This window comes from Rhinopithecus roxellana, chromosome 5 (assembly GCF_007565055.1).
Source record: "Rhinopithecus roxellana isolate Shanxi Qingling chromosome 5, ASM756505v1, whole genome shotgun sequence".
Lineage (NCBI taxonomy): Eukaryota > Metazoa > Chordata > Mammalia > Primates > Cercopithecidae > Rhinopithecus > Rhinopithecus roxellana.
Genome location: NC_044553.1, coordinates 3,156,089 through 3,183,508, shown reverse-complemented (window position 1 = coordinate 3,183,508; position 27,420 = coordinate 3,156,089). Strand labels below are relative to the sequence as shown.

The 27,420-nt window shown below is 35.1% G+C and overlaps 1 protein-coding gene across 2 annotated transcripts in view; it reads left to right on the top strand.

The window, feature by feature from the left end:
• MDGA2 (MAM domain containing glycosylphosphatidylinositol anchor 2) overlaps nucleotides 1-27,420 on the top strand; it is an 854,319-nt gene that overhangs the window by 811,653 nt on the left and 15,246 nt on the right. For both annotated transcript variants that reach the window (XM_010375832.2, XM_010375833.2), the window contains exons 12-14: nucleotides 1,032-1,052; nucleotides 4,250-4,405; nucleotides 4,871-5,029. In XM_010375832.2, coding sequence (XP_010374134.1) covers nucleotides 1,032-1,052; nucleotides 4,250-4,405; nucleotides 4,871-5,029 — 336 coding nt within the window. The remainder of the gene's footprint in view (nucleotides 1-1,031; nucleotides 1,053-4,249; nucleotides 4,406-4,870; nucleotides 5,030-27,420) is intronic.

Here is a 27,420-nt window from a genome sequence, read left to right as displayed (position 1 = left end):
AATCTTGGGGAATTATATCAATGCTCTCTTTCATCCAGATTGGAATATTTTCTCAGAGTGATAAGTGGTTAATTGATACATACAGATACTTTGGCCCTTAGATGAGAGATATTTTTGTTGATGTGTTAGTAATATTTAAACTATTCGTTTCTCTTTGGGTGGAAATTCATTGGCACTTGTATTGCAAATATAATTAGTTTTCTGGGAAAAACAATTCTTTTGGTACCCCAGAACACAAAATTTGTTGCTTATCATTTTAAAACTCTGTGTGCATGCACTCCTGTGTATGTATGTGTGTGTGTATATACACATATGTGTGTGTGTGTGTGTATGTATATATATATATATATATATATATATATTTTTTTTTTTTTTTTTTTTTTTTTTTTTTGAGACGGAGTCTTGCTCTGTCGCCCAGGCTGGAGTGCAGTGGCCGGATCTCAGTTCACTGCAAGCTCCGCCTCCCGGGTTTGTATGTGTATATTTTAACATAATTAGATAAAAGGCATTGATGTAGCTATTCGTTTTAGTACACATATTACAACATATCAGGATTGCTTTATTTTCATATTTGCCTTTAACTTTCTGCTTTATTCTCAGTAGAAGTAGAAATCAGCAAAAAACAGAAGTGGAAATTCTGCTAGATAATTGTTTTCATTGATAAATCATCTAGATTATAGATTGCCCTAGTGTCAGCCTCAGTTTTGATATCTGAATATTTTTGTTTAGTATTAGTTTAGATATTTAAGAGGTCAGAAACTCTATACCTTGAAAAAGGAACATTTCCTGTACTATTTAGCATTGGTCTTTTTGGTAATTTGAAGCTGTTATTGCTGAGCTCCAAAGCAGATTCTATTCAATCCTCTAAAACAAAATGGATTGCAGATATAAATCTCAATGGCCACAGTGGGAAAGATCATTAAGTTTTGGTAAGGAACTATGAGACACTGATTAGACTTTTATTTATAAAAGACATTCAAGCCATGCTAACATTGTTTTTTGTTTGTTTGTTTGTTTTGCTTTTCTTGTAGCTCCTGTAAATCCTCATTTGAGTAAGTATATTTTAACTTACAAAATGGCACTATATTTAATAAATACAAAAATAGAATGTTTATAAATATACAAAGATTGGTAACTTAGTTGGCTTAAAACACAAAGGTTCAGAATCAGTAAAATTGGCATTAAATGTAGATTTTAAATTTCAAAAGATAGGGGTATAAAGACAACTTTTTTAATACTGATAATTGAGGTTTATAGATTTTCCTAACTGTTGAAATATGGAGCCATTTGCCAACCTGCTTAATACTCGCTATTTCTGCGGCTGTGGGATTATTTTTTTCTTTTGTGGGATTGCATATCATTTTTATTGTTGTTACACGTTTCTTTGATTTCCCTTCTTTGAATTTCTATATTCCCCTTATAAAAGAGTATGGTTACTTAGAAAGTTGGTGTTTGATGGGTTTGAGACTTTCTTTTATAGAACACTAGCTTGCACCCCAATGTATTTGGTTTAATTTAGGTTATGAATTCTGTAAAATTGTTAAATTTGGGGACTTCTGGAAAGTTATTTTTATTTTGTTTTATATTAAACGTTATAAGATGATATGTATCTACCTGAAAAATATTTCCATATATTAAAACTTGTCTCTCCCTGGAAAATAATTTTAAATCAACAGAGGATTGACTATGAAGACATATTCTAAAATCTGAGCTATTTATTTGTAATTTAAGGTTAGATTTTTTACAAATTTAAGGACTAAAGAGCGTCGCGTCGTCTCTGGGTGCAAAAGGACCACTGGGTATCAGGCTTCATCATATTATGAAAGATTCAGGGAAAATTCTGCAGACCAAATAAAGCAAAATTTTGAAGACCACGTAATGGAGAATATTTAAAATATCTTTAGTTATTTCTATGTAGCCCCAGAAACTCTGCCAAAATCATGTTGTAATTAGAAAACCAGTGGAAAATTCAAGATCCACTCAATTCTCAGTTCTACATCTTTGTGAAAATCCTGGACTTTATTACTCTCCTACTTATAAACTCTTCTAGTATTTTATATTACATTGGCTTTTGAAAAGTTTGTACAACTCATTGCACTATCATTATCTATCAGATATTCTTTATTCAAATAAACTTTTTAAATGATTAAATGTATTTGCACACATTTATAATTGTCTTTTTTTAAAGTGACAGGACAATCATAAAATTCTTGGGTTTTAACTAGTGAGTTTTATTTTCATTTTACCTGCCAACTTTTTATGAATTTTCTTCAGTAATAGGTTTATTTATTGTAAAGATATATGTCCTTAGAAGGAATCAAGAGCTATTGATGTTGCTTAAGTATCTTTGTTTGATTTGAATTATCACACTAGTTATAATATTATAAACAACTTACACCATATAAAATAACCTAAACCATGAAAATTTTTAGGCAAAACTGACACTTTTTGTAGTTTTCATAATCTGCATTATTGCTTAATTTTACTATGAAAGACTTAAATATTTAAGTCTCAAAAAGTATTGTATGGTTTTTAAAGACAAGATATTTTCTCTTTTTAACCAAGTTCAAATTACAAAAAAAAAAAATGGTTCAACAGTGTTATAAAAATTCATTATACATAATTTTTAATAACATATAAAAAGTGAGACTTGGCAGTAGATATATAAACTGAAACCCTTAATCTTTACATTTGTTCTGTAACTCTTTTTTTGTGCATATGTAATATGTAATTAAATAACTGAAAACATTCAAAATCAAACGTTGCCTTTATGGAATTCAAAACTCCAGAGTAGCAACTAATGGAATTTCATGTCATAACTAAAATATTGTTAAAGAAATACATGCATGTATATAAATGCATATACTGCTACACTGCTGTTACCAACATTATTTTTCCAACTGATAGCATCAAAAGGTTATGTCTTGTTTGGTACAAGGTCTGTGACATAAATATGTGTCTAATAAATATTTTATGTATAGTATTATTTATTCAGAAATTTATAGATTTATTTATACTCCCTTAAATATGTATATTTCCTGTAACCTTACCTACCCAGAATATAGAATATAAATAAATACAAAGAGATAAAGCAAGTATTTAGTCTAAAAAACAAAAACAAAACATAAACTCATTCTCTAAATTTAAAGGGAAAGCCTTCTGTTTTATTTTTACTTGTAAGTACCAATGATTTTCAATTAATTGGTACATGATCTCAACCAGGGCTCCATTTCCAAGGGTATCTGATAAATCTAACCCCTTGTGGGTAGGTTGGAGAGAGACTAAAATGGAAGTCTCTGTTCTTTAAGTGTTTATATCTCTATGAATTCCAGGGAATTTGGATTCCATTTGACTTTATCATTTAATAGCTGATCTTTGCCAGCGTTTTCTCCTCTGTGAAGCCCCATGAGTAAGAATTATTGTGATTTCACAGAGTTGTGATAAGGCTGAGTGAAATAATATACATTATGTTTATTTTTTCTCAAGGATACATACTCTTTAATAATGTATCTAGCGGACCTTATCAACTTCTTTATTTACACCTGGTTTTTCAAGCAGTAAGAAAATCTTTGATACCTAGAAACATTACTACCACCCACATTTTAGGGATAACTGAAAAAGTCTTTCTCTGAACTTGTGTTGGCCCTGAACTCAACATACGTTAGGCATCCAAGAAATCAGTCCTTCTTCAAAGTCTTTAAAAGGTCTTTTAATTACTTCATTTCCATACTGAATTTCAAGTATCTGGGAAACCCACATTCAGATAAAGTAGGAAGGATAAATACTTTTCAAAATAATTTGCTATTAGCTTGCCCTAAACACACTTCCATTTATGCAAATGGATATTTGAAAGCACCTCCAGACATGCATGAAAAATTATAAACTTAAAGTATACCTATTTAAAACTACCCTCAGGTAAATTAATAAAGGTAATTTTCCAATTGACAGTTTTGTTTTGATTGGTTCTATACTGACAAATTGAAAGTTGGGAAAATTCTTCAGCAATAATGCAAGCATAAATTGTATTCTTTAATTTCAGTTATTTGGATATTTTAGAGAAAAATTGTTTGAGTCTTAATTATTCAATGAGATATTAAATATTGGTTTTATGTTTAGTTTTAACCTTATTCACTATTATGGCTCTCATGCCATTATCACAATCTTTCATTATTATTGCTATGTAATATTTTATTTTTTCTTATGAAAATATTGCAGTATGTGTATTAATTTAATTAAAATTTATCAACAGGAGAATTTCATTGCGGATTTGAAGATGGTAATATTTGTTTGTTCACTCAAGATGATACAGATAATTTTGACTGGACAAAACAAAGTACTGCAACAAGAAATACAAAATATACTCCTAATACAGGACCTAATGCTGACCGTAGTGGCTCCAAAGAAGGTATGAGGGAATGACCTGTTGTGTTCATAGCAATCAGAGACTTTTAAAAATTGCTATAAATATGAAATACTAATATTTAGCCATATACTTGAAGATTATGGAATAAAATATTAAATTTTCCATGCATTATCAATTTAGATATTTACAAAACTTTGTAGACATTAATTTTTTCTCAGAACTCACTGATAGGTATAGTAGAGAGAATAGGAATTTTTTGATAATTCAAGTCTAAATTTCTAATTTGTCCTCAACTTTTTACACATTTTATCTTTAATTTGGTAGATCATTTACTCTTTATGTTAAAGCCACTATTAATTACATATACACATACAGATTTTATAAATGAGATGCAAATCTTCCTATCCATCTTTATTTTGTGTGAAAACTATAAGACTTCTCAGTGATTTGAAATTTCATTATGCCTAAGAATGATGTGTTTAAACACTTTATTTTGTCTGTTTTAAGGTTTTTATATGTATATTGAGACATCACGACCCAGATTGGAAGGCGAAAAGGCTCGACTTCTCAGCCCTGTTTTCAGCATAGCTCCCAAAAACCCTTATGGACCCACAAACACTGCATATTGTTTCAGCTTCTTTTATCACATGTATGGACAACATATAGGTGAGATAGCAATAATTACTGATTCTTATAAAATTAATGATAACTAAGAAGAAAAAGGTTCATAAACACACAGCAGTAAAACGATTTTTGGTCAAAGAATGCTACAATTTACTTTTTAAATGATTTATCTGCAAATTGCAAAATAAGATACAAGAGGTTTTTCCCACCATCTAATTTAGATTAGAATTTGACATTTTAGAGCATCACCTACCTCCCTTTGGAATTCTAAATCAGGTAGACCATCAATTAGTTAAACTCTTTACCAGATCTCATGGAATTGACACAGCATAATTTAGGCTGCTTCTTTCCAAAGAAACTTGCTTCAATAGTGACTGAATGCATATTAATCATGATGAAAAACTGCCATATTGACAGTTATTTTTAGCACCATCCACCTATTTGAAATATTGGTGTGATTTTTTTCATGTTTTTAAAGTATGCCAAACACACCCAGTCAGATTTAAGAATGTTCTAGGTCCTGCACAGCATACAAAGATAAAGACACATTTCCTTCCTTTAGAGACCTTGTACAGTAATAGAGGATAAGATTAGATGCACAACTGTGCCAGATAGAGCATGACATTACACTGAGAGTAGACCTAGTAAACTCTGCGGGGAAAAAGATCATGCAGGTCTACCATTCTTTTTCTGCAATTCTAAAATCCTGAGAATTGAATATCAATTTTTAAAATTTAATTATTTGACATTACATGTTAGCCTGATATATAAGCGGAACTGATATGAACCTATTTATATTCTCTATCCAAATGAATGTGAACATTTATACCATTTGCTGCAAAAATGTTACTGTTCTTAATAACAGGATTCTACCCTAGATCATTCCAGGACATATCACATAATATAAACGATACAATCTCTCACCTTTCTAACATAAGACAAAATTCTGAATAATGAAGCATAGAACTTGAACCAGGGATTATGGATCTATATCTAGTTAAGGAATGAGTCAGTGCATCAATACAAACGAGGGTATTTCTCTGGGTATGCAAAAGGGGTATGTTTTCAATAAGCAGAGATTAGCACAGGGAAGCTTAAGGCACTGGTAATAAGGAAGTAAAATTTGAGAAGTTAGGATTACATCAGTGTCTTTATATAAATTAATAAAATAATAGTATAAATATATATGATATAAACTAATACAATTGGACACATAATATATATCAGCCACCATATTATTTAAGCTAAGTAATACTCTCAATTAAGTCTGTAAAAGTGAACGTCACTGTCCATCTTTTACCGTGGAGAAAACTGAACCTCAAGAAGTTTTTGTGAACTTCCAAGTAAATGGTTGTGCTGGGATCCAAACTCATACCCAACAGTATTAACTAGTATTCTTCACAGTATACTGACAAGCCTAAACGGATAGCACTCGAGTTTTTTTTGTTTTGTTTTATACTTTATTTTCATTTTTATTTATGAGACAGGCTCTTGCTATGTTGCCTAGGCTGGTCTCAAGCAATCTTCCCACCTCCACATCTCAAAATGCTGGGATTACAGGCATGAGTCATTGTGCCCAGCCAGAAAGCTCCTGAGAAGTTAAACTACTGTAAACTTGAAGTCAGGAGACCTGGGCAGGAACTTGGCTGTAGCACTTAATCACTATAATACTTTAGAGAAATCACTTAAAATGTCTGAACCTTAGTTTCCTTATCTGTAAAATGAGAATAATAACTCTTATTTCAGAAAGCTGTAGTTAAGTTAAATTAGGCAACCTACATAGTATCTTCAACTAGATGGCAGACACTCATAATCTTAGGTTACTTTGATTCTGAAATAGCAATAATAATAGCAATAATAAAGTAATAGTTGACATTTATGAAGTACTCATCATGGGCTAGGATACTTTGTGGATTATTTCTTTTAATTTTCATGATCAACATTTGTGCTTATTAAAATCATTATCCTGTTTCATAGATAACAAAATTGAAATACAAAGAACTTTAGTTACCATGCCCATCATATGGCTAAGTAGTGAAGCCGTAATACAAACATGGGAAGCTGGACAGAGTCTGCCTGTTTTATTACTGCACAGGAACACTTGTTGGAAGATTTTTGCAAGCCTAGCTAAGTATGTGACATTTATTTAGTAGTGGCATGAGTTATTAGATTTTTTTGCAAAAAGCATAATGAGATATTTGATTCAGGAAACAAAACATAAAAATAGGTAAAAATCATTCAGAAACAAAATCTAAACTGGGAATCACTTAAAAAACCAATGAAAGGAAACAAATCGCATAATTGCCAAACCATTTTATTTATTGCAGGATTACTATATTATTACTAATGTAGGATTAGCTCAACTCTAATTCTTCCTTTTGTCAATAATGTATACTCCCCTCTTTATTTTGAATATATTTCATGTACGTTCCTTCTCCTCTTCTGATTTATATTGGATCACATATTTTAACTGATTTTTAAATAAATATTTCCAAGACCAATATTTTGAATCACTTTAAGTCATAAAATATGTTCACCTTATTAATAAGACTACATTTTAGGGCTTTATTTTAAAATAATTTTAAAAATACTTTAAAAATACTTTTAATACATCATTGTAATATACTTTTAACTTAACAGTTGTTAGTCTTATCTTCTTTATTGTCAATGGATGTCCAGTTGATGTTCTGCTAGTTTTATTCTGATTATTTTGGGATAAGGGCAAATTAGGAGGACAGTTCTCCATTTCTTGACAAACATTTACATTTTGACCCCTGTGTCATTTCTTTGCTTCATCAGACTGAAGATTGCAGGCTGGGTATCAGGTCTATTACTTGGGTTCCTCTCAGCAAGCTGCAGGCATGCTGCTTAGTAAAATCTAGGCAAAAATACCTGTCCCAGACATTGAGTAATCAGTTAAAACTAGATGAGATAGTTCATTAGAGAGATCTGCTGGTAGTTACAACATTCCCTCTTTGCATATATTATTCTCAGACTTTCATTCATCTGTAAACTCAGGAGGCATTTATAGTCACTGGTTTTACAAACTGTATTTTCAGTTTTAGTCATTCTTTTGGAAATCCAGGTTTAAAGATGCCTTGTCCTGAATTTCTAATAGCTTAATTAAATTTATAACTTCTTGAATAATTGTAAATAAATCTTGCACTTTTAACTGTGACTAAAGGACGGTATACCATTGAGAAGTTTCAGAATTATCTAATACAGAAATTAGCAATACCCTACTAAGAAGAGAGATTCCTCTTTGAACCAAAGTCAAATATGTTGCATTACTTATTCACAGTATAACAAATTTCCCCAAACTTTTGTGACTTAAAACAATAAATATTTATTATCTCACAGTTGCTGTGGGTCAATACAAGTATAGCTCAGCTGAGTGCCTTTAGCTCAAGGTCTCTTCTAAGGTTGTAGTCAGGCTTTCAGACAAGGGCCCTGCTATAATTTGAAGACTCAGTTTGGGGAGGATACACTTCCAGGCCCACTTGCTTTGATTTTTGGCAGGCTTTGCTCCCACAAGAGATTGGACTGTAGATACTGATTTCTTGCTGGCTGTTGATTGGAGGCCTCCCTCAGTTCCTCACCATTTGGACATCTCTACAGGGCTGTCGCATGACATGGCAGCAGGCTTTCTTCAAAGCAAGTAATCCATTAATAAGAGAGAGAGAATGCATGTCCAGGATTTTTCGTAACCTAACCCCTGAAGTGATATCCCCTAATGTGTGTCTTGTTCCATTTAATGTGACTGAGTTGATAATTCAAGCCCCTACCCAAGGGGAGAGAAATGCCCAAGAGTGTTCATGCTAGGACCTAGGTTGAGTTGAGCTCTGCCACACTGGTACAATTTCTTTTTAGTTAAATGTTTCATCAAAATTGATTGAAGAAAAAAACATGTTTCCAAGGGAAAACTATAATGTTATCCTTAAAGTACCTGCTGATTTATATGTAAGTGATACAATATATGGCCATTGATAATACTAAAATATTTTTTCAGCATTCCTGTGACTACTAATGGACATTTCAATTCTCAAAGAATCCACTGAATTTCTAATGTTCTTGCAAAAAAAAGGGGGGATCTCATATGACATCACTAGATATGACAAAAGCTTATAAAAATAAGTTAAATACATCATTCATTTATTTAAAAAAAAGAATGTGCAATGTAAGGGTCATATCATACCGGGAAATTAAGGCACTTATGAATACATTCACTGTACTTGATATGAATGGTTCAATAAAGTTGTGTCTCTAGAAAGCTAATTCTACTATGGAGTAAAGCATAGTAGAATTAGGAGGAAAGCAAAGGAGTTCATTAATGAAGAAGCAGGAGAGTATAAAAGAACTGATAAGTAGAGAGATGTGGGATTGTAGAGGGTCTTATTTTAAGAGGAAAAAGAGGTAATAAAAAGGGTAAGCTTAGATGAGAATTTAGAGCTCTGGTTGGGAAATGAGACTTGAAGAGAGAAACTGATGCCATTTCCACTAAAGTGGGAAAAAAAGAATTAAGTATTAATAGTAACATAGCTTCTGATAGATTTCTAGCTGCAATAACAGCAAGCTAACATGAAAGTTGCCTTCCTAACAGTCTCTATTTTCTCTGCAAAACAGATACAGATGTACATGTTCCAAGAGGAGTTAGCTTTAGGAGAGTGGTAAATGGGAGCACAAAGTAATTGACAATATAGACACAGTTGGAGAGGTTGGAGATGAGGACATCAGTCTTTAGGTTTCTGAAATCCATTTTGGAATATAATGGCCAGTTTGAGTCCCCATCTGTGCATAATACTACATTTCGCTTGTTAACTGATTTTCTTGCTGTCTTTTTAGTCCACAGCTTCCAGGGTAAAGATCTTTCTCTAAAAGCAGTAACAGGACCCTAAGGATATATGCCCCTCTGGCTTCTCCTTGAGCTAACTTCATAGTCTATTCCAGTCATACTTGAAGTTTTCCTGGATAAGCTCTCTTGTGCCTGGAGCTTCTTCACAGGCTCTCACCCTTGTCCTGATGAACTGTAGGCTTGATGGGAGTAGAAATAATGTCTCTTATGATAACACCCTGCCCTGCATGTAAATATTCAAGTACCCCCCAAAAAATTAATAAACAAATATTTGTTTAATTGTCTAATTGAATAAGTACTTTTTCTCCTATTTAATCTTCTAAGTCATGCATAACCTTCCTTAAAAAGGCAATTCAGGCACTGTGGGAGGCCGAGGCGGGTGGATCATGAGGTCAGGAGATAGAGACCATCCTGGCTAACACAGTGAAACCCCGTCTCTACTAAAAATACAAAAAAATTAGCTGGGCGTGGTGGCAGGTACCTGTAGTCCCAGCTACTCGGGAGGCTGAGGCAGGAGAATGGTGTGAACCCGGGAGTCGGAGCTTGCAGTGAGCTGAGATGCGCAAATGCACTCCAGCCTGGGGGACAGAGCAAGACTTCGTCTCAAAAACAAAACAAAACAAACAAACAAACAAACAAAAAGAAAAGGCAATTCAGGGACATCTGCTGAAATTCTTTCCTATCTTCTCTGCTCCTTTTGTTCCCAAAACTCCTGATATGCATACCTATCATAATGTTTGTCACGCTGACCCCTGTAAAATTGTAAACTTCTTGAGAGCAGTAACCGTGATTTATTTATATTTGATTCTCTGAAACAACATTTACACAATAGATTTAAAGGACGATCCAAACTAGATTCTTTTGCTTCTGAATATACTAGAATAACAAAACAAGGGAATTGAAAGTATGCAGTTTAGTTTGGAAATAGAAGGTAGTTTCATGAAGACATTATAGATTGTAAAATAAAAAAGAGAGAAGAAGTTGTTTATTAATGACTTAAATGACTTAACTTGAATTTTTATCTACATGCTCTGGCAACTAAAGCAAAAAGAAAAGCAGAAGTGTCACATATTCTTAACAATTAATGCAAACAGAAATGCATATTATAAAACTACACTTGAGTAATGTAATCAGTAATATCTTAGTAAGATATTCATATAAAGAATAAACATAAAACTTGTTCAAATAAAAATTTAATATATTGATGAACCATAATACAGGGATAAAACAAATTTTTGTTTTGAGCTGAAATATTAAGGACCAGGTATGTCACCTTATGATGACCTAACTTAATGCAGAGTTAGAATGTAAAGAATGTGAAATTACTCATTAAGTTTCTCTTAATAAGATTTATTAGATTAAGCAAGAGTTTGGCAAGAATGGATTAATGCTTTCTAACAGATATGCTGGCATTCAAGGATTTTAAACTAGGAACTTAAATATTTTTATACAAGATATTGAGAAAGCAAAGATAATGTTTTGCAAGATTTTAGGAGTTTGATTTTTATTCTCATCTTGGTCAAAGACTGTATTTCTTCTGATTAGAATTTAAAATGTCAAGATTCTTGCTTACATATCAAATATATTCTCAAATAGGAAATCAGCTCACATACTGGGATTTTTTTTCCGTGGAGTTAAATGCCATATGAGAAAGAATGTTAAGACAAGGAACTATTATTTTAGAGCCTTGATTACACTGACTCTGGGAGAATCTCAGTGGAATAAACATAAAATATTAAGGTACTTGTATTCTGATAAATTTTCAGAATTAAGTTCCTTGCAGAAGACAACTCTTAGGTGGCCAAGGGGATAGATAAGGCTACTTAGTGTTCTCCATTTAGATATTAGGGAATAACTACCATCTTTTTTGATAATAGTTGATATTAAGTCATGCTTTCTGTTAAGAATTAGTCAATGCTGTCAGTGAAGCTGTTTATATTTAATACTGATGATGCCAATGCTGTCAATGTGAAAATAATGCTATAGGTGGAAGACATTCATTCAGTAAACTGCTTTGCTAAATGAGATGTATTTTAAAATTGAGGAGGTGGATAGAATCTAGCCATGACTTATTACAATAAGTATCTTTTTAAAATAAAAACTTAAAATAAAAAAGTTTACAATAAAACTCTTTTTACAGATACTTGTTATAGACCTGCTAGTAAAACTATATGTAATCTCTAATACATTTATCTTTTCAGAATCCAGGTTTGAACCACTAACTACTTCTAAATTAATTTTTTTTCTATTTAATTCTTCATTGATGATGGTCCCTTAGACAGTGTATATAATAAAATCTGGTGTGTTTAAGCAAAATTAATGTATGAACTGAGTAAGGCTGAGAACTCAGTAGCTGAGAAAGACTGTTACTTCAAGCCATACGAGTCTCATTTTCAGCATAATTAACAGACAATATTATTTCATCAATTAACTTGATGGTAAGCAACTGAATTAACTGCTTCTGTTTCTCATCCAGTGTACCAGACTTTTAAAACTAATTTCACTGGCATTAAGGTTTTTTTTTAACCTTAGGTTTTGAATTCACTAATTTCTGTACAATAAGATGAATCGCACAGGCTATAGTATTTAGGGTACTATAGAGAATAAAATACAAATATGATGAAAGTTTTTTATTCATAAAATAGTTCATCATCTTTTTGAGGTAATAAATTTCTGAATAAAATAAAAATTGAAAGTAATATGTATCAAAATGTAGGACAAGCCCATGGCATGACTGAACAAGGGAGAGAACAGTGAGGAGTACATTAAAATAAAAGTGTCTATGGAAGAGAAGAAATATAAAGCATCCTCCAAAAGAGGTAATTATATAGGAGGAGGAGAACAAAGGTCAAAGAATATGAGAAATGGACAGAGCCAGTGTATGACAAGGGAGAATACTGTGCTTATAGGAGAGTAGAGAAAGTGATAGAACCAAAGAGGGAAAAGGTCAGCATAAGGGATCTGACTTACATCAGAGAAATAGAAAGGAAAGCTATAATTTAAAAACATTTTGGACTCTAATGTACAAATTCACCTGTGCACCAGAAGGAATGGTAATAACTGTAGAAAATAAACTGACATTTTTTCATTTAGGATAACACTGCAATTATATGCTGAAAAAATAATATCAATGGGCGTGTGCAGCTGTTTTTATTCAAGCAGAAAATAATGATTTTATAATTTCTCATTTTGTATGTATGTATAAAACAAATGATGCTAGCAATTACCTATCAGTATACATAGATCTTGCCTAGAGCTGGATGATTGTGGCACATCCTCATTTTTCATGAAATGTGAAACTCAAATTAGTAAGTGTGTTACTGATTATAACAACAATGTGATTCGTATGCAAGTGATCTCCAGACCTCAGAATAAACCAAATTATAAATTAATTCATGTATACTTGGCAATTTCAAGACTCTATTGGGAATATGTATGCACATTTTAGAACATATACTTAAATTATGTATCAAAATATATATAATACATATTTATAGTACAATAATTAAAAGTAAAATTATGTTAAGAACTTAAGAAGAGAACTAGGTAACATTAGTGAGAAATATTATTTATGCAAATTATAGTTTATATTATAAGATGTATTAAATAATATTAAAATAATAATCAGACTATTGCATAATGCCATGAATAACCTCAAAGTTTTGGCCATTATTCATGAGATAAGACGGCACTTACATCATTTAGCATTTTTGCCTGCAGTCTTTTTTTTTTTTTTCGAGATGGGCGTTTCACTCTTGTTGCCCAGGCTGGAGTGCCGTGGCATGATCTTGGCTCACAGCAACCTCTGCCTCCCAGGTTCAAGCAATTCTCCTGCCTCGGCCTCCCAAGTAGCTGGGATTACAGGCACCCGCCACCACGCCCAGCTAATTTTTTGTATTTTTAGTAGAGACGGGGTTTCACCATGTTGTCCAGGATGGTCTCGAACTCCTGACCCCAGACGATCCACCTGCCTTGGCCTCCTGACGTGCTGGGATTACAAGTGTTAGCCACCATGCCCAGCCTTGCCTGCAGTCTTTAAATATAAGAGCTGACTAAAGTCCTCTAAGCTCTAGCACCTGATTTTTGGAGAGTGGTGATCAAAAGATGAGAATGAAGAAACAAAGGAAAAGAAAAAGTTGAGTTTTGCTTAGATTCTTCAAACTCGTATTCTAGAACTGTAGAATTTGAAAATTCCTATAAAATTGAAAATCCTTGGGGATGATTAAATTTATACGTTTTGGTATCTGATGTCTACTAAAGCATGAACACAGTGTCTCTGGGGATGTAAACTTACTTTTAAGGAGTATTAACACAATCCATCATATTCACTTCAGAGTTTTTTTTTTTTTTTTTACTATAAATCTATAATGTGCTGAATCAGCTTTGCTGAATCTAACTTCTCTCGAACAGCTTTATTCTATTTCACACGTTCTAATTTTGTTGACCAAGATGACTTGACATAAGTTTAAATATCTTTTGGCACGAATTTCTCTTTTATAAACTTAAGAACTGGAAACTTACTGAGAGAAAAGTTCCAAAATCATTTGTGAATTAACACTGCTTTTCTCATCACCTCTAAAATACACCAGTAATAAGTAGTTTGCATTCACTGACTGGGATAATAATATAATTATTACTATATATATAAGACATTGAAATTATATTTGAAAGATTTATTTCAATGTTGTAGTTCTTTTGTCTTTTTCTTATCAAACAAGTAAAATTTGCCTTTTTAAATTCAATCTAGCCACAAATGAATATACCTTATTTAGTCTATTCTCAAACCTAACAAGAGCTCGGATAATTCAGACCTGACTTCTTTAAACCTAGGCAAAACATTTTTTACATATTATGTATTCAACAAACAGAAATAACTCAAGTTTGAATGTATATTACATGTGTAAAAAGAAAATGTTAAGAAATACACATAATCACAGGCAAACAGAATTCTTTTAGTGAGAAACAATAGTCATTACTAACACAATGCCCTATCATTATTGATATAAGAAAGATAAGTCATACATATTAATATGTTTTACTAAATCATGTATGTAATAAAACGCATGAATTCTGAAAGACATGTAGTATGCACTATTTTGTTAGCGAACTATAATAGGTCTTAAAAATATTCTGTTAATATTTTTTTAAAAGTCCATTTCTTGATTGGATGGATATATTTCCTGTCAATTAAATCAAAATAAAAGGTCATACAACCCAAGAGAAATAAAACTCTATATGAAAGGGTATAAGAGAAGCCTCAAAAATTGTCTGGTGAAAAATGCCAAAGGATTACTTCTTATTACTCAAGAATGAATAAAGATGAAGAAATGGAGAGAGAAAAACATGAGGTTCTAACGAAAATTTCATAGAATAAAAACTGGCTCACATGGCATGTAGTAGAAGAAACACCTACTGGTGAAAAACACTTACTGAATTACTTCCAGTGAATGTAAAATGTGTACAGCATATGCTTTATATGTTTAATAAAGCATATAAGAATATGAACTTTATGAAAGAATATAAGAGAACAGTGGACCAAGAAAAAGATGGAATTGGATAAAGTCTAGATATAAAGGAGAATTCTGAGGTCACAAAAGAGTGATACACTTTAAATAGTATAATAGCAGAATAAAGATGACATTACAAACAAAACAACAGAAACAAAAATATGCTATGGAAATTAACGTCAGTTCTGTGGAAGACAAGTCTGAGATTCTTTCTGACCCTAAAGGGGAAAAATGATAGAAGGTAATTTTGAAGCAAAAAGTGAAAATGCGACACTGAAAGATAAAAATCAAAAAAGAAAACTGGAGAACCATATGGATAAATATACACGGATTATTCCAAAATAAAATACTAGTAAATTGACTCAACCTTATAATAAAAAGTCAATGGTCTATTATAAAGTACATTTTATTCCTGCAATATAATATTTAGTTCAATATTATAAAGTGCATTAATATAACCTAACACGTCAATAGAGGAATAGAGAAACCTTAGTTGAATATCTTCATGTAATAAGAAATGTAGTGCTGATTATATGAGAAATAATATATGGTTTACATACTTTAATTCTCACTAAAAACTTATGCTAGTTATCATCATTTAGTTATCATTTGCCTGATGAGGAAGTTGAGGGAATTAGAGATTTAGAGATGAAGACAGAGTCATCCAGCTGTGATATAAAGAATGCAGTTTTTGCTTAAAAAGTGGACACCCATATTTATATACTTCTATTATATGCATACATATGGTCTTATGTGTAAAGAATTAAAGAAAATTTCTCTAAAAATTGGAAGAATAAACTATATCATATAACGATACATTGCTTTAAAAGCTAAAGCAACATACAACAAAATGTTAAGAAGGCTACCCTCTGAGTGATTTCATTTAATGATAATGTTATATTGTCTTTTCTGTTCATTAGAATTTATGTACAATATTCATATAAATAAGTCTATATACTACATTATGTGGAAATTTTCTATGTCTATTGTGAAGTGTATATATTAACATATTACTAATAATTTATGTAATTACCTGTTATCAAAATGAGATCGTCTTAAAGCCAAGGAGTAGTAAATGATATCAGATAAATCCTATTGCCCTAAACAAGCATAAAAATGGGCAAAATATGTTAGAAACCATTTTTTAGAGAATAGACCAAAAAACAGGGTAAGACTGCAATGGATAAGAAAAGAGAAAGTAATGGATTGATCTCCATGACAGTCAAGCTCTCTGACTAAGGACAATTTCCTGACCTTGCCACAGATCCCAGAAATTCAAGCAGAATGTGAAGATCCCACTCAGTCAGGGAACAAAGATTAGCGTACTGTACAATTGATGTCAATGGAATCTGTAGGTCAGGACAACAGAAAGAAAAGAGATGTGCAGGGTTGAATCCAGAAGTCTGTACGGGGTTCCCTCATGAAGACTAGACTGTACATGTAGAAGACTAGAAAAACCAAGACTTATAGCAACCTTTGTGGGACTGGCAGCACAACAAAGATGGGGAGTGCAAGGAGACCGGAGAGGAGAGCAGCATGGAATATTGAAGTCTCAGCCATGAAACTTTCTGAGAGTGTAGAGATCTCATAAAACCCCTGGCAGCACTATGAAACCAGAAAGGCTAGAATCGTACCTGGGAGAAAGGCCTTCTCTAGACATTCTCTAAAAAAAGCTAAATGCAAGCCCCAATAAGATTCATAGGTAAGACAGATTTGGAGATTGAGTCCCATAAAGTTAGAGAATTTAGGGCAATTTTGGGTTTTCACAGATCTGCATTAGTAGTGGAAAACCAAGCCTATACAAGTTCAGCATGGTCAATTTATAACTGAACAGTGTGCTATAACAAGAGCCAATAGCCTTCTGAGAAAGATTACAGCTGAAGAGTCTCTATAATGTCCTATTTACAATGCTCATTACTCACTGAAAGTCACTAGATATACAAATAAATAGAAAATACGATTCATAGCCATAAAAAGTTAACATCAGTTCATAGGAACCAAACTTAAGAAAGTTAAACTTTGGACTTAGCAGATAGAGGCTTTAAACAAAGTATTATAGGCCAGGCACAGTGGCTCACGCCTGTAATCCCAGCACTTTGGGAAGCCGAGGCAGGTGGATCACGAGGTCAGGAGGTGGAGACCATTCTGGCTAACATGGTGAAACCCCGTCTCTACTAAAAATACAAAAAATTAGCTGGGTGTGGTAGCTGGCACCTGTAGTCCCAGCTACTTGGGAAGCTGAGGCAGGAGAATGGCATGAACCCAGGAGGCAAAGCTTGCAGTGAGCCAAGATCGAGATCGCGCTACCGCACTCCAGCCTGGGCGACAGAGCGAGAATCCATCTCCAAAAAAAAAAAAAAAGATATTATAAATGTGTTCAATGAAATAAGAGAATGTGCTGAAAGAATCAAAGGAAATAAAATGAGTGAATGGATAAAGAATTTCAGCAGAGAAAGAATCCATACAAAAGGACTAAATAAGAATTATACTACAAAGTACAATAAACAAAAAAATTTACTGGATGGGCTTAACAGAAGACTGGAGATGACAGAAAAAGAAATCAATAAACTTGAAGACAAGGAAAATTTTCTAATCTGAGAAAATAGGGGAAAATATTGAAGACAAATAAACAGAGCCATAATGACCTATAAAAGAATATCAAGTTACATTATATGTATAAGTACTTAAATATATATATTATATATATAATTGACTTATATATAAGTCAATTGTGCAAAAGAAAGGAAAGAGACACATGGCAGAAAATATTGTTAGAAATAATAGGGCCAGGCATGGTAACTCACATCTGTAATCCCAAACACTTTGGGAAGCCAAGGCAGAAGGATTGGTTGAACTCAGTTGGAGATCCACCTGAGTAAGATGGAGAGACTCCATTCATTAAAAAAAAAAAAAAAAAAAAAAAAACTAGGCATGTTGGGGTGCCCCTATAGTATGAGCTACTTTGGAAGCTGAGGTGGGAAGATCCCTTGAGCCCAGGAGTTTGAGGCTGCAGTGAGGTGCGATGGTACCACTGCACACCAGTCTGGGTGACAGACCAAGACCCCATCTCCTAAAAAAAGAATAAGATTAAATAAAACAAATTTTTAAAAGAATTAATGGAAAAGACTTAGAAGAAACTCAGCATAACCCTGAGCAAGATGAATCTAAAGAAAACCATATTTACATTCATCACAATCAACTACTGCAAACCAAAGACAAAGGGAAATTCTCCAAAGTGGCCTGAGAGAGAAAGAAAAGCATACTATGTACAAGACAAACAAAAATGAATGATGGTTTATTTCACATTAGAAATAGCATGCAAGGCTGGGCGCGGTGGCTCAAGCCTGTAATCCCAGCACTTTGGGAGGCCGAGACAAGCGGATCACGAGGTCAGGAGATCGAGACCATCCTGGCTAACACAGTGAAACCTCGTCTCTACTAAAAATACAAAAAACTAGCCGGGCGAGGTGGTGGGCGCCTGTAGTCCCAGCTACTCGGGAGGCTGAGGCAGGAGAATGGCGTGAACCCGGGAGGCAGAGCTTGCAGTGAGCTGAGATCCGGCCACTGTACTCCAGCCCGGGCGACAGAGCCAGACTCCGTCTCAAAAAAAAAAAAAAAAAAAAAAAAAAAAAAAAGAAATAGCATGCAGAAGATAATGGAACACCTTTAATATGCTGGAAAAAAAACCCTGCCATCTATACCTCATGAGAAATATGAGAGAAATGAGAATATTTTTACTTAAAGGAATCAGAGAAATGTTGTCCCTAGAAGCTCACCACTGCAAAAAACTGCTAAGGGATGCCCTTTGGGCCGTGGGTGCCAGATTGTAACTCAGATCTACAGGTAGAAATGTAAACCACCAGGAATGGGAATAAGTGGAAATTGAAATGCCCTATTTCCTTTCTTCTTATAATTTATAAAAAATATATTCATATCTGGCTCTTAAAAATAGTACTGTAGGGGGCGGAGCAAGATGGCCGAATAGGAACAGCTCCAGTCGCCAACTCCCAGCGCGAGCGACACAGAAGACCGGTGATTTCTGCATTTTCAACTGAGGTACTGGGGTCATCTCACTAGGGAGTGCCGGACAATCGGTGCTGGTCAGCTGCTGCAGCCCGACCAGTGAGAGCTGAAGCAGGGCAAGGCATCGCCTCATCTGGAAGCGCAAGGGGGAAGGGAATCCGTTTTCCTAGCCAGGGGAACTGAGACACACAACACCTGGAAAATCGGGTAACTCCCACCCCAATACTGCGCTTTAAGCAAACAGGCACACCAGGAGAGTGTATCCCACACCTGGCCGGGAGGATCCCACGCCCACGGAGCCTCCCTCACTGCTAACGCAGCAGTCTGCGGCAATCTATCCACAGGGCAGCCGCGAGGCTGGGGGAGGGGCGCCCGCCATTGCTGAGGCTTAAGTAGGTAAACAAAGCCGCTGGGAAGCTCGAACTGGGTGGAGCTCACAGCAGCTCAAGGAAGCCTGCCTGTCTCTGTAGTCTCCACCTCTGGGGACAGCGCACAGCTGAAGACCAACAGGGGAAGTAGCGGGAGCCGGTGCAGACGCGAACGACTCTGTCTGACAGCTTTGGGGAGAGCCGCGGATCTCCCAACGCGGAGGTTGAGATCTGAGAACGGACAGACTGCCTGCTCAGGTGTGTCCCTGACCCCTGAGTAGCCTAGCTGGGAGAAATCCCCCACTAGGGGCAGTCTGACACCCCACACCTCACAGGGTGGAGTACACCCCTGAGAGGACACTTCCAAAGGAAGAATCAGACAGGTACACTCGCTGTTCAGCAATATTCTATCTTCGGCAACCTCTGCTGCTGATACCCAGGCAAACAGGGTCTGGAGTGGACCTCAAGCAATCTCCAACAGACCAACAGACAGTCCTTCTGACTGTCAGAAGGAAAACTATCAAACAGGAAGGACACCTATACCAAAACCCCATCAGTTCGTCACCACCATCAAAGACCAGAGACAGATAAAACCACAAAGATGGGGAAGAAGCAGGGCAGAAAAGCTGGAAATTCAAAAAATAAGAGCGCATCTCCCCCTGCAAAGGAGCGCAGCCCATCACCAGCAACGGATCAAAGCTGGTCAGAGAATGACTTGGACGAGAGGAGAGAAGAAGGCTTCAGTCCATCAAACTTATCAGAGCTAAAGGAGGAATTACGTACCCAGCGCAAAGAAACTAAAAATCTTGAAAAAAGAGTGGAAGAATTGACAGCTAGACTCATTAATGCAGAGAAGATCATAAACGAAATGACAGAGATGAAAACCATGACACGAGAAATACGTGACAAATGCACAAGCTTCAGTAACCGACTCGATCAACTGGAAGAAAGAGTATCAGCGATTGAAGATCAAATGAATGAAATGAAGCGAGAAGAGAAACCAAAAGAAAAAAGAAGAAAAAGAAATGAGCAAAGCCTGCAAGAAGTATGGGATTACGTAAAAAGACCAAATCTACGTCTGATTGGGGTGCCTGAAAGTGAGGGGGAAAATGGAACCAAGTTGGAAAACACTCTTCAGGATATCATCCAGGAGAACTTCCCCAACCTAGTAGGGCAGGCCAACATTCAAATTCAGGAAATACAGAGAACGCCACAAAGATACTCCTCCAGAAGAGCAACTCCAAGACACATAATTGCCAGATTCACCAAAGTTGAAATGAAGGAAAAAATCTTAAGGGCAGCCAGAGAGAAAGGTCGGGTTACCTACAAAGGGAAGCCCATCAGACTAACAGCAGATCTCTCGGCAGAAACTCTACAAGCCAGAAGTGAGTGGGGGCCAATATTCAACGTTCTTAAAGAAAAGAATTTTCAGCCCAGAATTTCATATCCAGCCAAACTAAGTTTCATAAGTGAAGGAGAAATAAAATCCTTTACAGAGAAGCAAATGCTTAGAGATTTTGTCACCACCAGGCCTGCCTTACAAGAGACCCTGAAGGAAGCCCTAAACATGGAAAGGAACAACCGGTACCAGCCATTGCAAAAACATGCCAAAATGTAAAGACCATCGAGGCTAGGAAGAAACTGCATCAACTAACGAGCAAAATAACCAGTTAATATCATAATGACAGGATCAAGTTCACACATAACAATATTAACCTTAAATGTAAATGGACTAAATGCTCCAATTAAAAGACACAGACTGGCAAACTGGATAAAGAGTCAAGACCCATCAGTCTGCTGTATTCAGGAGACCCATCTCACATGCAGAGACATACATAGGCTCAAAATAAAGGGATGGAGGAAGATCTACCAAGCAAATGGAGAACAAAAAAAAGCAGGGGTTGCAATCCTAGTCTCTGATAAAACAGACTTTAAACCATCAAAGATCAAAAGAGACAAAGAAGGCCATTACATAATGGTAAAGGGATCAATTCAACAGGAAGAGCTAACTCTCCTAAATATATATGCACCCAATACAGGAGCACCCAGATTCATAAAGCAAGTGCTTAGAGACTTACAAAGAGACTTAGACTCCCATACAATAATAATGGGAGACTTCAACACTCCACTGTCAACATTAGACAGATCAACGAGACAGAAAGTTAACAAGGATATCCAGGAATTGAACTCATCTCTGCACCAAGCGGACCTAATAGACATCTATAGAACTCTCCACCCCAAATCAACAGAATATACATTCTTCTCAGCACCACATCGCACTTATTCCAAAATTGACCACATAATTGGAAGTAAAGCACTCCTCAGCAAATGTAAAAGAACAGAAATTATAACAAACTGTCTCTCAGACCACAGTGCAATCAAACTAGAACTCAGGACTAAGAAACTCAATCAAAACCACTCAACTACATGGAAACTGAACAACCTGCTCCTGAATGACTACTGGGTCCATAACGAAATGAAAGCAGAAATAAAGATGTTCTTTGAAACCAATGAGAACAAAGATACAACACACCAGAATCTCTGGGACACATTTAAAGCAGTGTGTAGAGGGAAATTTATAGCACTAAATGCCCACAAGAGAAAGCAGGAAAGATCTAAAATTGACACTCTAACATCACAATTAAAAGAACTAGAGAGGCAAGAGCAAACTCATTCAAAAGCTAGCAGAAGGCAAGAAATAACTAAGATCAGAGCAGAACTGAAGGAGATAGAGACACAAAAAACCCTCCAAAAAATCAATGAATCCAGGAGTTGGTTTTTTGAAAAGATCAACAAAATTGACAGACCGCTAGCAAGACTAATAAAGAAGAAAAGAGAGAGGAATCACATAGACGCAATAAAAAATGATAAAGGGGATATCACCACTGACCCCAAAGAAATACAAACAACCATCAGAGAATACTATAAACGCCTCTACACAAATCAACTAGAAAATCTAGAAGAAATGGATAATTTCCTGGACACTTACACTCTCCCAAGACTGAATCAGGAAGAAGTTGAATCCCTAAATAGACCAATAGCAGGCTCTGAAATTGAGGCAACAATTAATAGCCTACCCACCAAAAAAAGTCCAGGACCAGATGGATTCACAGCTGAATTCTACCAGAGGTACAAGGAGGAGCTGGTACCATTCCTTCTGAAACTATTCCAATCAATAGAAAAAGAGGGAATCCTCCCTAACTCATTTTATGAGGCCAACATCATCCTGATACCAAAGCCTGGCAGAGACACAACAAAAAAAGCGAATTTTAGACCAATATCCCTGATGAACATCGATGCAAAAATTCTCAATAAAATACTGGCAAACCGGATTCAGCAGCACATCAAAAACCTTATCCACCATGATCAAGTGGGCTTCATCCCTGGGATGCAAGGCTGGTTCAACATTCGCAAATCAATAAAAGTAATCCAGCATATAAACAGAACCAAAGGCAAGAACCACATGATTATCTCAATAGATGCAGAAAAGGCTTTTGACAAAATTCAACAGCCCTTCATGCTAAAAACGCTCAATAAATTCGGTATTGATGGAACGTACCTCAAAATAATAAGAGCTATTGATGACAAACCCACAGCTAATATCATTCTGAATGGGCAAAAACTGGAAAAATTCCCTTTGAAAACTGGCACAAGACAGGGATGCCCTCTCTCACCATTCCTATTCAACATAGTTTTGGAAGTTCTGGCTAGGGCAATCAGGCAAGAGAAAGAAATCAAGGGTATCCAGTTAGGAAAAGAAGAAGTCAAATTGTCCCTGTTTGCAGATGACATGATTGTATATTTAGAAAACCCCATTGTCTCAGCCCAAAATCTCCTTAAGCTGATAAGCAACTTCAGCAAAGTCTCAGGATACAAAATGAATGTGCAAAAATCACAAGCATTCTTATACACCAGTAACAGACAAGCAGAGAGCCAAATCAGGAATGAACTTCCATTCACAATTGCTTCAAAGAGAATAAAATACCTAGGAATCCAGCTTACAAGGGATGTAAAGGACTTCTTCAAGGAGAACTACAAACCACTGCTCAGTGAAATAAAAGAGGACACAAACAAATGGAAGAACATACCATGCTCATGGATAGGAAGAATCAATATAGTGAAAATTGCCATACTGCCCAAGGTTATTTATAGATTCAATGCCATCCCCATCAAGCTACCAATGAGTTTCTTCACAGAATTGGAAAAAACTGCTTTAAAGTTCATATGGAACCAAAAAAGAGCCCGCATTGCCAAAACAATCCTAAGTCAAAAGGACAAAGCTGGAGGCGTCACGCTACCTGACTTCAAACTATACTACAAGGCTACAGTAACCAAAACAGCATGGTACTGGTACCAAAACAGACATATAGACCAATGGAACAGAACAGAGTCCTCAGAAATAATACCACACATCTACAGCCATCTGATCTTTGACAAACCTGAGAGAAACAAGAAATGGGGAAAGGATTCCCTATTTAATAAATGGTGCTGGGAAAATTGCCTAGCCATAAGTAGAAAGCTGAAACTGGATCCTTTCCTTACCCCTTATACGAAGATTAATTCAAGATGGATTAGAGACTTAAATGTTAGACCTAATACCATAAAAACCCTAGAAGAAAATCTAGGTAGTACCATTCAGGACATTGGCATGGGCAAGGACTTCATGTCTAAAACACCAAAAGCAACGGCAGCAAAAGCCAAAATTGACAAATGGGATCTAATTAAACTAAAGAGCTTTTGCACAGCAAAAGAAACTACCATCAGAGTGAACAGGCAACCTACAGAATGGGAGAAAATTTTTGCAACCTACTCCTCTGACAAAGGGCTAATATCCAGAATCTACAAAGAACTCAAACAAATATACAAGAAAAAAACAAACAACCCCATCAAAAAGTGGGCAAAGGATATGAACAGACATTTCTCAAAAGAAGATATTCATACAGCCAACAGACACATGAAAAAATGCTCATCATCACTCGCCATCAGAGAAATGCAAATCAAAACCACAATGAGATACCATCTCACACCAGTTAGAATGGCAATCATTAAGAAGTCAGGAAACAACAGGTGTTGGAGAGGATGTGGAGAAATAGGAACACTTTTACACTGTTGGTGGGATTGTAAACTAGTTCAACCATTATGGAAAAGAGTATGGCAATTCCTCAAGGATCTAGAACTAGATGTACCATATGACCCAGCCATCCCACTACTGGGTATATACCCAAAGGATTATAAATTATTCTACTACAAAGACACATGCACACGTATGTTTATTGCGGCACTATTCACAATAGCAAAGACTTGGAATCAACCCAAATGTCCATCTGTGACAGACTGGATTAAGAAAATGTGGCACATATACACCATGGAATACTATGCAGCCATAAAAAAGGATGAGTTTGCGTCCTTTGTAGGGACATGGATGCAGCTGGAAACCATCATTCTTAGCAAACTATCACAAGAAGAGAAAACCAAACACCGCATGTTCTCACTCATAGGTGGGAACTGAACAATGAGATCACTTGGACTCGGGAAGGGGAACATCACACACTGGGGCCTATCATGGGGAGGGGGGAGGAGGGAGGGATTGTATTGGGGAGTTATACATGATATAAATGATGAATTGATGGGTGCTGACGAGTTGATGGGTGCAGCACACCAACATGGCATAAGTATACATATGTAAGAAACCTGCACGTTATGCACATGTACCCTAGAACTTAAAGTATAATAATAATAAAAAAAAAGAATAAAAGCTATAACTGGCTTGGTTCATATCCCGGCTCCTACCATTAATACTCATGTAAAAAAAAAAAAAAAAATCAAACCAAAAAAAAAAAAAAAAAGTACTGTAAGGTGAGGTTTACAATGTAAACAAAAGTAAAAGATATTTGAGTAAAGAAATGAGGCAGATAAATGAATTATATGTTGTGTAAGGTTGTTATATTTGTGGAGATACAGAATCTGAAGTGAATAGGATAAGGTAATAGTGGAACATGTGAAGGGAGTTTGAATTACGATTTGTAAGTATGAAGAAGTAAAATATTAACTCTAATTAGACTCTGAAAAGTTGTATCTTGTTAACTCTAAAATAATCACTAATGCATAGTAAAAGGAGATATAGTTAAGAAGTCAGTACAGTACATAAATTGAAATCTTTTGTTTTTTTATAAATCCTGAAAAAAGTCCATTCCTGGAAAAAAGGAATGGAAGGGGATAGGGAGAAGGAAAAACAGAAGACAGAAATGCAGTCCAACAAGATGGTGTATTTAAGTATAAACACATCAGTAAAGTACATTAAACAGAAGTAAACTAAGCATTGAATTTAAAATGACTAATAAAACAATGACATAAATATCATCAGTGTCACACTGAGGGAAAGTCACCAAACACACAAAAATTATATACTGCCTAATTCCATTAATATGACACTCTATAAAAGAAATCATTAATTAGTGATAGAAGCCTGATCACTAGTTATCTAGCAGAGGAAGGGTGGCTGGGAAGACAAACTACAGAGGAAAGTGAGAGAATTGTTTGAGGAAATGGAAATGTTCTGTATCTTGAATATTGATACAACCAAGATACATTGATTGTATCTTGATCGAGTACTTACATTGTAGTAGACATTAGTCTAAAATTATTGGCCTGTACACATAGTAATGAATGAATTTTATTGCATGTAAATTTTACCTCAATAAAGTTGATTTTTAAAATTATCTATTAAAATATTGATTGCCTAGTGATTAAGATGTAAGACTCTGAAACTCCCTGAGTTCAAATCCTGCTTGTGCTATGTTCTTACTGTATGACATAGGGCAAACTGTTTAACCCCTCTAAGTTTTATCATCTATAATGTGGGGACAATAATAATAAATACTTCATAGGATTGTTGAGAGGATTAATTCCTCATCTGGAGTAAATGTTCGAAATATATTTATTGTATTAATATCATTATCATCATTAATATCATTACTGTGTACAGCACATTAAACTGTTGAAAGAGATATCAAATGATGAGATAAAAGCTATCTTCATTTTATATTCCAATAACTATTTTAGAGGAAAAATGAGACGGGTAAAAATCAAACTGAAAAAATATGATTCTAAATGATAATATAAGATGACAGAATTAGAGTCCAACTCTGAGCAAATTAGTCAGTACATGATTACATGCTATATTCATTTCCTCTTGCTACTGTAACAAATAACAAATGATCACCAACTTCATGACCTAAAACAGCACAAATTTATTATCTTATTCTTGAGAATAGAAATCTACAAAAAGCATTCTGGGCCTAAAATCAAGATGTCATCAGAGCTGGCTTCTTCTGAAGCTCCAGGAGAGAAGCCCTTTCCTCTGCCTTTACTTCAAGAAGCTGCCAGGAGTCCTTATGGCCCCTTCCTCCATCTTCGAAACCAGCCATGTAACATCTCTTTCTCTCTCATGGCCTTCTTTCCTGTATCAAATCTCCCTCGGCCTCTGTTTTATAAAGCTATATGTAATTGCATTTAGGACTCACCCTAATAATCTAGAATAATCTCCCCATTGCAAAATCCTTAAATCCCTTTTGCAGTATCAGGCAACATTCACATGTTCTAGGGAATTAGGACATGGTTCCTTTTGGATCAAATGTCAAATGTCATAAGAGCAAAATAGGAAATGAGAGAAGAGAGGACAAG